The sequence below is a fragment of the Myotis brandtii genome, unplaced genomic scaffold (assembly GCF_000412655.1).
Source record: "Myotis brandtii unplaced genomic scaffold, ASM41265v1 scaffold45, whole genome shotgun sequence".
In the NCBI taxonomy this organism is placed as follows: Eukaryota; Metazoa; Chordata; class Mammalia; order Chiroptera; family Vespertilionidae; genus Myotis; species Myotis brandtii.
In genome coordinates this window covers 1,894,986-1,910,312 of record NW_005367209.1, presented here as the reverse complement: position 1 = coordinate 1,910,312, position 15,327 = coordinate 1,894,986, and the positions used below count along the sequence as shown (strand labels likewise).

At 41.0% G+C, this 15,327-nt stretch overlaps 1 protein-coding gene across 1 annotated transcript in view; it reads left to right on the top strand.

The window, feature by feature from the left end:
- Positions 1-15,327, top strand: part of PLCB4 (phospholipase C, beta 4) — a 290,061-nt gene that overhangs the window by 259,377 nt on the left and 15,357 nt on the right. The window contains 5 exon segments of the mRNA XM_014546473.1: positions 1,222-1,372; positions 7,046-7,095; positions 7,230-7,295; positions 13,198-13,313; positions 14,807-14,882. Of these exon segments, the coding sequence (XP_014401959.1) occupies positions 1,222-1,372; positions 7,046-7,095; positions 7,230-7,295; positions 13,198-13,313; positions 14,807-14,882 (459 nt within the window).

The following is a 15,327-nucleotide window of genomic DNA, read 5'->3' as shown; positions in this document are numbered from 1 at the left end:
GGGGGGGGGGGGGGGGGGGGGGGGGGGGGGGGGGGGGGGGGGGGGGGGGAAGGGGGGGGGCAGGGGGGGGGGGCAGTTGGGGGTGATCAGGCTGGCAGGGGGGGCATTTGGGGGCAAGCAGGCTGGCTGCGGGGGGCAGTTGGGGGTGAGCAGTCCAACAGGCTGAGTGGTTAGGGGCAATCAAGCAGGCAGGTGAGCGGTTAGGAGCCAGCAGTCCCAGATTGCGAGAGGGATGTCCGACTGCCGGTTTAGGTCCAATCCCTGTAAACCGGCAGTAGGACATCCTTTGAGGGGTCCCAGATTGGAGAGGGTGCAGGCCAGGCTGAGGAACACCCCCTCCCCCGTGCATAAATTTTGACCTCCGGGCCACTTGTATTTCATAAAATGTGACCACCATCTCAAAATCCCACTTCTTCAACATGGCTTAACTCACATCTGGGGACCCTTTCCCCATTAGAAACAAAATTGAAAATAAAAATCCATTGTTTAAAATATAGGATGCTTTGCCCTGCTGATGTGGCTCAGTGATTATAGGTTGACCCATGAACCAGGAAGTCACAGTTCAATTCCCAGTCAGGACACATACCCTGGTTGCAATTCTATCCTCAGTAGGAGGCAGTGGATCAGTTATTTTCTCTCATTATTGATGTTTCTATCTCTCTATTCCTCTCCCTTCCTCTCTGAAATCAATAAACACACACACACACACACCACACACACAGAGCACGCCCATGCACACACACACACACACACACACACACACACACACACACACGATGCTTTTGTGATTTTTGTGATACATTGAAATACCAACCAACCCAACTCAGTAAATTAATGAAAGTGACATGGATTATTTTTTTATTTTTTAACAGTCTTATATCCAACCTTCTCCCATGTCAGTGCACAGATGTGTTGTTTTTTTTCTTTGATTTTAAGGCACACTCAGTTTAGAGTGGAAGCGACAGTCTCTCCAGAGCTAGCAAAAGAGAAGGTATACTCTGCTTATAAAGGAATTGGATCTTCTTTCCTTGGCTTCTTCCTTTGCCTCAAGCCTGAGGAAACCTTGTAATGTTTCCTCCTTCCAGGAAAAGACCCAACTGTGAGACAGTTGCAGGGGAGAAGTTAAGTGGCACAGACCGGACTCGGTAAAATAGAGAATGTGCAAGGCAGTTGAACTTGAGCTGGCATTCACTTGGGATAACATAAACATTTCCGTTCCAGAGTGACATAGCTGATGTGCCCAGCGACACGTCTAAGAATGACAAGAAAGGAAAGGCCAACACTGCCAAAACAAATGTGACCCCGCAGAGCAGCTCAGAGCTCAGACCAACCACCACAGCCGCCCTGGGGTCCGGCATGGAAGCCAAGAAAGGTAAAGGAATGTTGTTTGGGCTCCTTATCTATTCTGGCAATTTTAGACTCCTTTTAAAAAGTATTTTATGAGGGTATTTAGAATTGTTAATTTTGTCAATTTTCATTGTCCCATAAAACTCAAGAGCAGAATGTTTTCTTGTGGATTGGGAAAACTGCTTAATTTCTCTGATTATTTAATAGAGAGTCAACATTTATGTTTCATCTGCTGGATCCCCTGCACCTTAATTACACTGAGTACAATACCCATAGTAATAGAAGATGTTTAATTCACTATCCTTTTAGGAAAGCACTTTCACATGCTAAATTTCATGAATGCTTCCCCCCTCTCTTCTGGATACCCCACAATAGACACTTACCTGGACAGCTGGTAGGTTCATGAACCAACAGAATCATGATTGTTCAGACACTTCTAAATTTTAAAATCTTCAAAAAAATAAAATGAATTCCTATTGACAATTTCTTCCCACCTGGAGATATTTAGCATCCATAACTATTTATTTTTAAAATCATCAAGTGGGCATCTGAAGGCCAATTCTTTGTGCTTACCTGTGGATGAAACCAAAGATTACAAGAGGTGTCATCCAAAAAGAACGATGTAACCCATGTGCTAAAATTCAGCTGGTATATAGAGAAACGATTGGCTGGTTGACTTCCATTCTTAGTGACCAGGCATCCATTCTGATTGGATGGTGCCCATTCCATACTGTTAATTAAATACTTTAACTATCCTCCTTGATCATGAATCACCGACTTAAACAGTCTTCTTACTTTAGAATTTCTCTTTTTCCTAATGATTTTTTACTCAGCACATATATTTCCCAGTTCTATGGAAATTCACTGTCCTTGATATAAGAAAATCAAATTGCTTTTACACTTAATTTACATAATGCTGTAGTTTAAGGGAAGAATCTACAGGCTCTCCCAAACCAAAACAATGTAGTAATTTAGCAGGAAACTAAGTGTGCATTGAGCTTTATAAAACAAATTAGAAAATGACACTGCACAAAAGTAGCCCAAATTGTATGTTGCCTGCAGCTGTTTTCCTGTTCCTCCCTGGAAAAAATCTGGAGCAAGGTAATGATAAGGCCTTGGGTACTCTGTACCAGCACTGGTCATTATTACTGTTAGCCACTCAGCTAGAGATAGACTTGAAAAATGGGAGAGTTTGTGTTTAATGAAAGCTCTTGTATCACCCAGAGTAAAAAGACATTTGTAATTATAGTGAGTTAAATGGCCTGAAAAACAGTGCAGTGGAACCAGCTTACAGAGGACAGAAGTAAGCCTCGTTCTAGAATGGAACATGCTTGCATTTGGAACTACCTCAACCCTGATTCCCAAAAAGGCTGCATTTGAAGGAGCCAAGTGGCTCTCACTTCCAGTCCAGTCTCCTTGACTGTCGTCCTAAGAGAGAGGATGACTGATTCATTTTGGCCTTTTATTCAGGAGACTTGGAAGCTAACTCTAAGTGACATTACTAGGTTTTACAAGAAATACCTCCACACCTTCAGAGACCTCAGATAAAATAGGGCAGACTTCTGCACAGACTGCAGTCAATGATGGCTGAACCTTCAGAAACAGGAGGGGAGAGGGAATCCCTTCCAGCAAGGGTCCCACAGAATACTTACAGATGAGATCCCAAGTGAGCTAGGTCTTGTAACCTAACTCTGACGTAAATATGAATCGATGGTGGAGAAGCCGAAAGAAAGCAGCCTAGAAAGAAGCAACATAGGAAGCAACCTAGATGTGTAGGAAAAGGGGACAGAAGAATGCTGGTAGGTACTGGTGAGTAGTTCAACTTTGCTGGTCTGGAAAGAGTTCTGGGACCACCCTGAAAAGGCAATTGGGATTGATAATCAAAGGAGTATTTTAAGAAGACTAATACAGTCTTGGTAGAAGAAGTCATTGAAAGGAGGAGATAGATGCTAAGGACCAGTTAAGAATTATGGTGTGCATGCTGCTATTATAACACTATTCACATTATATATTTATATTCTATTTATATAACATAATAACACCAGAGAAAGGGGTGATTGCAGGCAAGACAACACCTCCCCTTTATCAGTGAATCCCAGGAACCATGCCCAGTAACGATCTAGCAGTATCTTTTCTTAGCAAGTAAATAACTGATCAATGAATGACCCATCAATTGTCAAGGAGAGTCTGGATTAAGCTGGAAGTAGTTAGGGAGAAAGAAGGAAAGAAAGGAAAAATAGATATAAGTTGGTACTTATTGGGCCTTAGGGAGGATGAGACTCAGTGGCAACTTAGGTCACAGATAGATGGTGCCACTGAGAGAAGTAGAGAGATCAAGAGGAACTGCTTTTGGTAAGTTGATTGGATGTCATTGAGTTCAAGTTGTTGATGATACATCTGGGCAAAAACATGGACATCAGAGTACTGGCAGGACAAGAGGAGGGAGAGGGAGAGGGTGAGGGAAGGGAAAAGAAAGAGAGAGAGAAAGAGAGATATTGGAAATGAATGGTAGAAAACAGAGATCTATTTATAGGAAGAATGAGTTTTGAGAAGGTATTGTAGATTGTCCAGGGAACTGAAGACTGCAAAATTAATGTTGAATAAGGCATGCTTTGATGGTGAAGGTGGAAACCAGGTTAGAAAAAAATCAACGATTAAGGTATGAAGTGATTGTCATGGAGGACAGTTGCATGCTGGGAGGAACCAATGAAAAGAAAGAGAAGGAAAATGCAAGGAGGGGTATATATTGAAACAAAGCTTGAGGAAGAGCTGAAGCAAGAGAAAAGGAGAGATTCTGCTGTATAAGGCGGGAACAGAGATGTTCTGTCTGAGCCAAGAAGAAGGATGAGTGAAAAGGAGTTTCAGGGTGGAAAGGGAGGACTCTGACAGAAGCTATATCTGTTAGCATGTGCCACACAACACGTGACCTCAAGTTTTAGTGGCTGAAAACAGCCACCATTTACTGAGGTCATGTTTCATTGGGTTGGTTGGTCTGAGCTGGTTTGGCTGATCTCTGTGTGTCTTGCTCATGCATCTGTGGTTGGCTGGTGGCTTGGACTAAAGGCTAGATATGGGATGGCCTCTCACATATCTTTCAGCTGGCAAGTTATCTCATATCATCCAGTAGCCTAAATGGGCTTGTCATAGGGTGCTCCCAGAGTGTCAAGAGCAGTTATTTTCCAGCTTCTGCTAGAGTGCTGTTGGGCAAAGCAAGTCACAAGGTTAACCCATACTCAAGGGATAGAGAAATAGACTCCACCTCTTGATGAGAGGGGGAAATTGTGGCCATGTTTGTAGTGTAGCAAAGATCGATCCCATCTGATCTCAGAAGCTGGATAAGTGGCCCTCTGCTGAGAAAGATGGAGGCAGAACTGAAGAATAAGGTTATAGAAACATTTTGGAATAGCCACTGACCGGAATAGCACAATCCACAAGAAATGAGATCTGCCACAGAGCACACAGGCCCCAGGTGAGGAGGGGTGGCATGAATTAAGCCAGTGTAGCTTAATCTCATTACTTCTTCAGTAGTGCCCACAGGATTAGCAGTAGAGGTGGGTAAAGAAGAGTTCAGGGAAACCCAAGCTTGATATTGTCATAACCTGTATGGTGTGGTACCAAAGAGATTGGAGAGTCTAAGGGATAAGGAGCTGCATCCTCGAAAATTCTATCAGACACGCTGCCTTAGATGGAACTGCGCATGTACCAATTCCTGTTCTGCAGAGTGTGTTACATCCCAACAATCATTAATAGTAACTAAGATTTTATGAAGTAGCAATGAAAATAATTTTATGGTTGGGGGTCACAACATGAGGAACTGTTTTAAAGGGCCAGAAGGTTGAGAACCACTGGTGGGATAAGGAGCTGCATCCTCAAAAGTTCTATCAGACACGCTGCCTTACATGGAACTGCGCATGTACCAATTTCTGTTCTGCAGAGTGTGTTACATCCCAACAATCATTAATAGTAACTAAGATTTTTATAGGTCATTTGTATCTTTCTCAAAAAAAATGAAAAACCAGGTGAAAGAGGTTTGTGTTTTCATAGGTTCCTGTTAATTAAGGTTTAGTTGAATAAAAAAAAAATGTTTCATCAGATTGGGTCAAACTCTGAAGATTTGATAGACCTCAATTCTGTATGTTCATTTTACAGCAAAAGAAAGAGACCCGGAGATAGGGTGGTTCTAGCCTTCTAAGATTCACTCCTCTGCCCTACGCTGCCTCTCACTATCCACAATAAAGCAGAGAATTAGCTTGAGACCTCAGACTTAAGAGATAGGAGAGCAACCTCATATTCCCTTGACACCCGTATCATAAAATGTTACAGATCACAGACTGATTTCTCTCAGCCATGATTCTCCTTTTCCAGTCTTACCACCCTCACACTGGATGTGCACATCTGATTAAAATGAATAAAACTAAAAACAAGAGCCTAGAACGTGATGCCTACCTTTCTTGAATATCTCACACCGAGTCTTTGGGATTTTAAATCAATTATGCTGCAGGGTGCGCATTCATTTTGTTTGCCTACGATGAAAATTGGAAGCCAAACGGAACATGTTGGGGAATTCTTCTACAACTTTGGTTGCTGTGGCGACCCTGGCCTAGCATCACTCAGAGAGTAAAATGACTTAGTATATTACTGCAGGTCCTCCATACAGCACCCTGGTATACAATGGTTTGATTTCATTATTTCCTGGATTTTAAAGGCTTTGCTGTGCTCAATAGCATTTTGCTTACATGCTAAAATTAAATGTGGTAAAAAACAAAAAAGAAGCTGAAAAAATATTTTGTTCTTTGATGATGATGAAGGTGGGATAGAGTCGAGAAGTAACTGACTGATACGGTATGCCTTGAAATGCAAAGATAAACGTAACTGTAATAGATGCCATTGGGCCTGGTCAGATTTCCTGCATGGGGTCGACACCTCCTCCTGTCCCTACCACCCCGCCCCCACTGGGAGTATTGGCTGATAGCAGATCACAGCTGCATGTTTCTCCCTGGAGAGTTGTGCTTAGACCGTGGGAGTTTTGCCTGGAAGGTTTTGTAAGCGCTCTGAAGGCCTCTTCTGATGACAAAGGAGTTGCAAAAGCCCAGTTTCCTTACCTGAAGGTAGAAAAGGGCTGGAGGGCCATTTAGGCTCAGCAGCTCCCTGTAGGATCAGGCTGGAAACACCCCCTGGCTTCCTCCTCTGTCCTGTCCTGCTTCTCTCTAGGGCAGTGGTTCTCAACCTTCCTAATGCCGTGACCCTTTAATACAGTTCCTCATGTTGTGGTGACCCCCAATTTCATTGTTACAAATTGAACATAATTAAAGCATAGTGATTAATCACAAAAACAATACGTAATTATATATGTGTTTTCCGATGGTCTTAGGCCACCCCTGTGAAAGGGTCGCGACCCACAGGTTGAGAACCGCTGCTCTAGGGCCTTCTCCCAAGAGCCTTTCCACAATAAATCATGCTCACTCAAATCCCAGTCCTAGGCTCTGCTCCTAGGAAACCTGACCTAAGACGATAAGCATTTCAGTTGTGTCTAGTTAATTGCTCTGTAATAAGAAATTCAAATGTTTATATTCATAACATTACATGTAAAGCTGTTTCAAAACTTTTAGATGAGATTTTAAAACTGAATTTTCTATCGTCAGTTATTCTCTCTAACTTCGCATATACACAGTGTCTAATCTTTTTTTTTTTTTTTAAGGTATTGAACTTATCCCTCAAGTGAGGATAGAAGATTTAAAGCAGATGAAGGTAAAATTGCTTGGTCATTTTCCAAGGACTCTTATATTATGCATATTGGTGAAACCAGTATATCTTCGTTTCTCACCAATGTAATCATTGTGGCTACAGAAACATACTTTGGACCCTCTTTATTTCTGTCACAGGCTTACTTGAAGCATTTAAAGAAACAGCAGAAGGAGCTAAATTCTTTAAAGAAGAAGCATGCAAAGGTACAGTTTGTGTGTACATACATATTTTGGGGTAGTTTTGTTTGCCTGTTTGGGTTTTTTCTGTTAGCTCTCTGATGAAACCCTAAAGCCACTTTTTTTGTGTTATGGAACAATGAATTCTTCACAGCCAAGAACACTGCTTAGAAACTACTACCAGCCAACTAGACAGCATATGTGTGTTTTAACTGGTCAGAAATGAAATTAAAACATAGAATCCCTTTGGGATCTGTTGTCACTGATTTGGAACCTATCTTTCTGACAGTTATTTCAAAGGCATCGCAGAGCTTCACCCATTTAAAAATTGTTTCATAAAATGACTTTATCTAAACTAGTGGGCCATAGCCTAACTATTGAAGACCAGCTCACAATCTTAACTCTAGGTACCAAAATTTCCTGGGTCGCTGGCAAATAGTTTGCAGAAACAGAGCATGAAGGGAGATGCTGACAGGCTCTCAACTTCTCACCAAGAGCCCTAGAGAGGGAGCTCTTCTCACGTTCCCCCTATTTTGTAAACTCTGTAAGGTGGCCTACTTCTGAAATATAGTTCTTTTTCCTTTCTATCCGTGCAAAGAGGTCTTTTGACAATGATAGAAATTATAAGAGCGAGTTGCAAGTTGAAGAGAGCAGCAAGAGGTGGCTTGAGTAATTCTCGCCTGAGTTGAAAAACTTCATAGCACCTTCCTGCTCTCCAGTCTCTGCCCACAGAGAAAGGTAGAAAGCGGAATACCCCCTTTCCTGGTAGGGCCCATCACAACTGTTGTTGCTGGGAGGATAATGTCCGCCTCTTCCAATAAAGGCAGTGAGAGCAAGAGAAACTTAATTTCTTAAAAGGACCTCTGAGATCTTTTAAACTAGCCCTGCATCCCCACTTGCTACAGATTTTTATTGAGTTTGGGACTGTTGGAGACAAAGCTATTTAAAGTGGTGATTTTAGCTGTGTTGGTCATTGACAACAACCTAGAATAGGGAAAGGAAAGAGAAAAGGAAATAAGAGAGAATGCAACCTGAATGGCCTTAATTATTAGGAATGCAGTTAGTACCCATATGGCAAGGCATCATTCAGAGAATTTTTCTATCCATTTAAATTGGATCTCTGTCGTTGAGGCAGGCATTTCAATGGCTTTTGGGCTATTTGGAAACAAAGTGTTTGGCCTCATCCTCATTGATTATTTCTTTGAGGCATGACCAGAAAACATACTGTGACTGATAATAACCATAACGGCAGTAATGGCAGCTAGAATTCTCGCATGCTCAGTATTTTCCAGATGCTATGCTCAGCACTTCACATGTATTATCTATTTATTACTCTCTACCCTATAAGGTAAATTTCTATTTAAGTCCCCATTTTATACATGAGGAAATTAAGGATTAGAGAGATTAAGCAATTGAACTAATGTCCCAGAGTTAGGGAGGAGCAGAGCCAGTATTTGAACCCAAATCATCTGAGTCTAGAACTGCATTATTCTGTAAGATATTAGATGCTTTAGTAAGTAAATAAGTTCCCCTCATTGAAGCAAATGGAGTGGCACACATGTGATGTTATGAAAATTTCCAGTTTAGACAATGTCAATATACTGGCTACTAAGGAAGGATGTTTCTTAATTCTTTAGAACTTGACCTACATAATACTGAACAGAGTTGTCTGCTGATTTCTTGTCTAAACCTTTAAGTTTAAACAGACTCAGACCTATCTGCTTAGTCAGAAAAGTGGCAAAGATGATGTCTGAGCTTGGGCTGCTGTAATAAGCTACCACAGACCAGGTGGCTCAGACCACAAAAATTTATTGCTCACAGTCCTGGAGGCTGGAAGTCCAATATCAAGGTGCAGCAGATTCAGTATCTGATGAGAGTCCCCTTTCTGTTTTCAGATGATCTCCTGTTGGGTCCTCATGTGGTGGAGTGGGCTGTCCTCTCTCTCCTGTCTCTTCTTATAAGGGCACTAATCCCATTCATGGGGGCTCCACCCTCATGGCCTAATCACCCCCTATCTCCAAATTCTGTCCCATTGAGGTTTAAGGATTCAACATCTGGACTTGAGGGGGGGAGCATAAATATTTAGTCTATAACAGTTGAAAAATTATTTTTCTGTGAAATAATTTAGAGGTGGCTTTAGTGGCTCTTTTCTCCACCTCATATGTCATTGTGTGTCATTCCTTTCAGTTTCTTCACGCTGTTGTCAGGGAAATATTCATATTATTTAATAACCAGCAAACCAGATAAGAGTGTTTTTTTAGTTTTTTTGGGGGGTGGGGGTTTGCACAAGACAACCTTGAGCTTCTGGGAGTTCCACATTAATATAAAACAAAACCTAAAGGAAGATTTTAAGTGCCTAAATCCCACCCAAGTGGACTTTTTAAAACAGTTTAGTGTGCATTCTTTGGAGGAAGGCTTTAAAGTTACAGAGCTAAATTGCCACAGTAAAATGAGCATAGTTCGTTGCTTTTTAGAACACTTTTCAGAAGCATTTCGGAGCAGGGTATGCACTCCATGGGTTGTTTTTCATATCTGCGTGTACTGCAGAAGTTCAAGTTACAAGTGTATGATTATAAGCTTATCATACACTTGTAAGCTTCTCCCACATTAAATTAACAGAGGCTTTCCTCTTATTCAGCTTGCTTTGGCAGAGTAATTTATGAACTCTGAATTCTGTAATTTTTTATAGAAAACTACTACTACTAACAACATTAACATCTATTTAATGCCACTTTTGTGTCACACATTTTACATATATTCTCAAATCCTCATATTATCCCATAATACTATCTGCATTTTAGACATGAATAAAATGAAATTCAGAGAGGTGAGTCCTTTGTCCAGAGTAACACAACTAGTTAATGTTGTTAAAACTAAAGTGCTTTTCATCCACTTGAATTGTCCATGGGGCTTTGCAAATAATTATTTTCAAATAATTAGACTTTCCTGTCTATAGACTTTCAGTAATTTTTCAGTCTGTAATACTTCCTAACATTTTCCACCATCTTATCTATCTGAAGCAACTTCTAAGGTGAAAGATATATGTGAATATCGACTTAAAACAACAACCATTAATTTAGCTCACAATTTTGTGGGTCACCAGTTTGGGCTGGATCAGCGGGATGAGTCTCCTGGTATCAGCTGGGTTCACTTGTGCATCAGCCGTTACTGCCAGTTCGGCTGGTGGTGGGCCGATTTGGGACGGAGGGCTGGCTGACTTAGGAAGATCTCTGCTGAGCTCCTTCCTCAATGTTCTGTGGTCTCTCATCTTCTAGCAGGGAGTCCAGGCTTGTCCACAGGGGCAGGGGTCCCTAGAGACCAAGCAGAAGCTGACAGGGTTTCTTGAGGCTGCAACTCAGAACTGGCACACCAGGAAGTCCACCTCATTAGTCCACCTGGCTAATGCAAGTCATAGGCTGGCCCAGATTCAAGGAATTTGACTCTGTCTCTTGACAGTAAGAGTCACAAGGTCACATTTCAAAGGGGGATGGATACAGAGGGGAAATAAATGTGGCCCTTTTTGCAGTCTATCAACCATTTGCTAGATGCTCAACCTCTGAGCCACACCAGCTGGGCAATATTATATTTACTTTTAATCCTAACAACCCTATGAAATAGGTATCACTGTCCCAGTTAAAAGATGAACAGACTGAGAGGGTAGGTGACTTGTCCCAGGATTTGCGACTTAAGAACCCAAATCCTTAACCCAATGCCATGTTGCAGGAAACCCTAAGTGAAATGTATGTATAACATATCAGTGCACACACATTGATAATATGGCTAGATTTATTTGCTGTTCCAACAACAAATTAAGCAAGACACCATTACATGTAACTCCTTGACCCCCCCGAATCCACAGCAAGATAACATCCCCTTGAACTACCTAGATTGTCTCCATTGCCAATACCTGTTCTGAGAGCTTTCCCCCATCCAGCACCATTCTCTCCATGACTTCTTCCAAAGGTGTTTATCCATCAGACAAAAATGCAAGGACCTTATGTACCAATGCATTTCTGAAGAATACATGCATAAACAAATGGTAGATCAAGTTTTGCATTAATTTACTAATAGGGCTGGGAAATTAAGGAAGTCTTGGTAAAGTTAAAAATCCCTTCCACCTTTATATTTTATCAGAACTTTTAGAGATGTTCATAAATTAGTTTTGCTTTAAGTGAAGCCTACCTTAGGAATAAGATTATATATTTAATTAAGTCACTCACTTAAAAAATAAGCAAAAGGAAACATGACTGTGAGCATGGTTATAAAGCCTGAACAACATCTATCCATTTCAGTCTCAAATACCATTTTATTTCTCTAAGTTTCTCAAGAGTAAGACTAGCGTATAATACCAAGTATCATTTTAGAGTTGGATATTACTTATTGTACTGATTTCCTCTAGGTTTGGGGGGATGAGCAACTAAGGAAATCTGATTTCAGATAAGTCACTGGCTGTGGGAAAATTATGAGAAGGAAAGAATGTTTATAGAGCAATACTTATTTTCAAAGTGTTGCAAACTCAATTTCAGTGATTGAATGAAGCAGATGGGAAATAGGCTAAATATCTGTAAGGCTGAAGATCAGAGCTCCTGGACATTGTCATCCTCAAGAATGCTGGTGAAAAGAGATTTGAAATCAGCTGACAGTCACAACTAAGTCCCAGCCGGCATGCCTAGTGGCTGAGCGTTGACCTATGAACCAGGAAGTCATGGTTCAATTCCTGGTCATGGCAAATGCCTGGGTTGCAGGCTCAATCCCCAGTGTGGAGTATACAGGAGGCAGCCAATCAGTGATGTTCCAGCCTATTGTATCGCTAGTAGGCATTTCTTTTTTATTTATTTTACTAGAGGCCTGGTGCACGACATTCATGCACTGTGGTGGGGAGGTCCCTCAGCCCGGCCTACACCCTCTCGCAGTCCGGGAGCCCTCGGGGGCAGTTCACTCCCTGGGGAGCAGGCCTAAGCCAACAGGCAGACATCCCCCGAGGGATCATTAGCATTGCCATGGAGGCAAGAGAGGCTCCTGCCACTGCTACTGTGCTCCCCATCTGTGAGCCCAGCTTCTGGCTGAGCGGCGCTTCCCCTGTGGGAGCACACTGACCACCAGGGGGCAGCTCCTGCATTGAACGGCTGCCTCCAGGTGGTCAGTGCATGTCATAGTGACTGGTCATTCCGCTGTTGGGTCTATTTGCATATTAGCCTTTTATTATATAGGATTTAAAAAACACAAAAAACAAATTACGTTGCCAATTCTCATGTGTAATGATAATTTTTAAGACCTTCCCAAATGTGCCATATCAAATGATGAATAGTTATATTTAGCGTATAAATGAGAAGAAATATGGCTCCTGAAATAGTCAATAATATTGTAATAACTTTTATGGTGACACATAGTTACTAGACTTATCATGGTAGTAATTTCATAAAGTATATAAATGTCAAATCACTCTATTGTATATCCAAAACTAACATAATATTGTATGTTAACTATACTTTAATGAATAATAATTAAAAAAAAATAAATGTGGCAACTGAACTTGGGTATTTGAGGACCAATGTAGGAAAGGGACAATAGACTATCTCAGATAGCAGAACGAAGATGAACGGGTGGAAATTCTGTGGAGACATAAATGTGCAGAAGAAAGGACTTTGGGATGGTTCGTGCTGCCCAGTGGTGGGCAGAGCTGTCTTTTGAGGTGGGCATGTTCATTCGACTGAGGCTAGAGACGTCCTTGTTGTGGATACGCCTGTACAAAAGACTGCTATATGTTGCATGGGACATTGGAAGTTCTTCCAGTTCCCAGACTCAATCACTCCTTAATTTCCAAACCTATTCTCTGGGAAAGCTGGTGAAAATGATGTCAGCAACACATGGGGTACAGTGTATCAGCTGCACTGAGTCCAACTAGTAACTGCCAACCCTTCTTGTTCAGGAGCACAGCACCATGCAGAAGCTACACTGCACGCAAGTTGACAAAATTGTGGCACAGTATGACAAAGAGAAGTCAACCCATGAGAAAATCCTAGAGAAGGCAATGAAGAAGAAGGGGTAATAATGTTTATTTCCTTCTAGAAGCCTTTGCCTTTTTATATGTTGTCTTTTCCATAGTTTAGCGGCCTATTTAGGCCAAGGAGGAACTTTGTCCTAGCTCTGTTTCCATCATTAAAAATTATTCCTGGCTCGACCGATGTTGCTCAGTGGTTGAGCGTCAACCCATGAACCAGGAAGTCATGGTTTGATTCCCTTTCAGGCCACATGCCCAGGCTGTAGGCTCAATCCCCAGGAGGGGGCATGCAAGAGGCAGCTGATCAGTGATTCTTATCATTGATGTTTCTATCTCTCTCTCCTGCTTCCTCTGATATCAATAAAAATATATTTTAAAAAAATATTCCTGGAAAATAAGAGACTCGTACAGCTGAGAGGAATAATTAAAGTAGGAAAGAGGAGCTTTGTTCGAGTTCTACAGCTGCTGGTTAATGACAGAATAACTGTGTCTCTCATGTGTTTTCCACTCAAGTATCTTGGAGGTGAATGGGGGGGAAAGGAAGGAGAAGATAAAGCTGAGAAGATTTGAACCTACAGAAATAATTTTGCATAGTCAGAAAATAAAGAATAAGGTTGATGCACTCAAAAGTGCAGTTTTTGATTTTTAAGATTTCAAGAATGTTTACCTTGTGTCACAGAGAAAACTTGAATGAAACCGATCATTGCATTTACTATGAAAGATTTTGTCTCCAGGATTAAGTCAGGGGAATGTTTATCTAATGCTGCAAGCTTACTGAATAACAGACGAGAGGAGAAACATACTCAGTCCCGGCCTTTAAGAAATAATAGATTTGATGAGATACCTAGCATTTTTAGAATAATGCTTCTCCCAGAGACACACTCAGTGAATAATACAATGCCACTTTCTGACTTAGGCTGCAGAGCATCTATGCTGAAGACAGAAAGTCAGAACATGTTCTGGTTTCAGCAATGATATGGATATTTCAGAGGGAAAAATAATCACTAAAATAAACAGTAATGGTTGCTGGGCAATTTCCTGGTATATATTTTCTGATCACAATAGAATAAGAAGCACAAATCACCCTAATATGCCAAGAAATGTTATTTTCTCCCTTACTGGCATGTGTCAAAGACAGAAATCTGGCTTTACAACCAAAATGACAGAATTAACAATTCACTTCAAAAGCTGAGGGCCTATTTCCCAGTTTTTATCCCAAATAATATTTTATTGAATAAATGAAAAATAGCTCAAAGAAAAGCAGGAACCAAAATGGAAACTCTGACCACAGACCCTTAACAATGACATAATTGTTCGGTCTGAAGTGTCTCTTTGTGTAGTGGTTGAATTGAGTAATCACGATATAGAATTGTGTAAGGTATGCATCTATTACGAGAAAAATTGATGTTGCCCAATGAGCCATGGCAGCCCATATCTGATGAACAAACTGGCTTCATCAGCAAGCTTTGTAGCAAAGGCCCATGGGAATGGGAAAATATCTAACGTCTGGCACGCATTTGTGATTTTCCATTTTCAGGGGAAGTAATTGTCTTGAAATGAAAAAAGAAACAGAAATTAAAATTCAGACATTGACATCAGATCACAAATCTAAGGTAAGAAAATGCCTATTTTTACAGCAGCAACTTGCAGAAGATACTTTGTGATTTTTTTCAAGGTATATAGCGTAAATCAGAAATAACATTATCCTGGGACTAGAAAGGGTCCAGGCCCCAGATTTACTGGGTAAGAGAAAAGCCATTTCATGGGACCTCTTTTCCTTCATCTGTAGAAATATGCTAACAAGGTTTGTTTTCTGGCTCAGGCATCAAGCTAAACAATAAATGAATACACTAAAAGGAAATACTGTATAAAATACAGAATATGCTTCCCTATGGAAGTAACAATAAACATATGACAGAAAACCATTTCACTAAGGGGTTGAGTAACTCTGATACTCCAGTCTAACTTTGCTGTGGAAGTTTGTGATAAGAAAAAAATCAATAGTTTATATTCCAAGAGATAAGCCTAATTACCCGTATTTCCTCAAAGACACAAGAA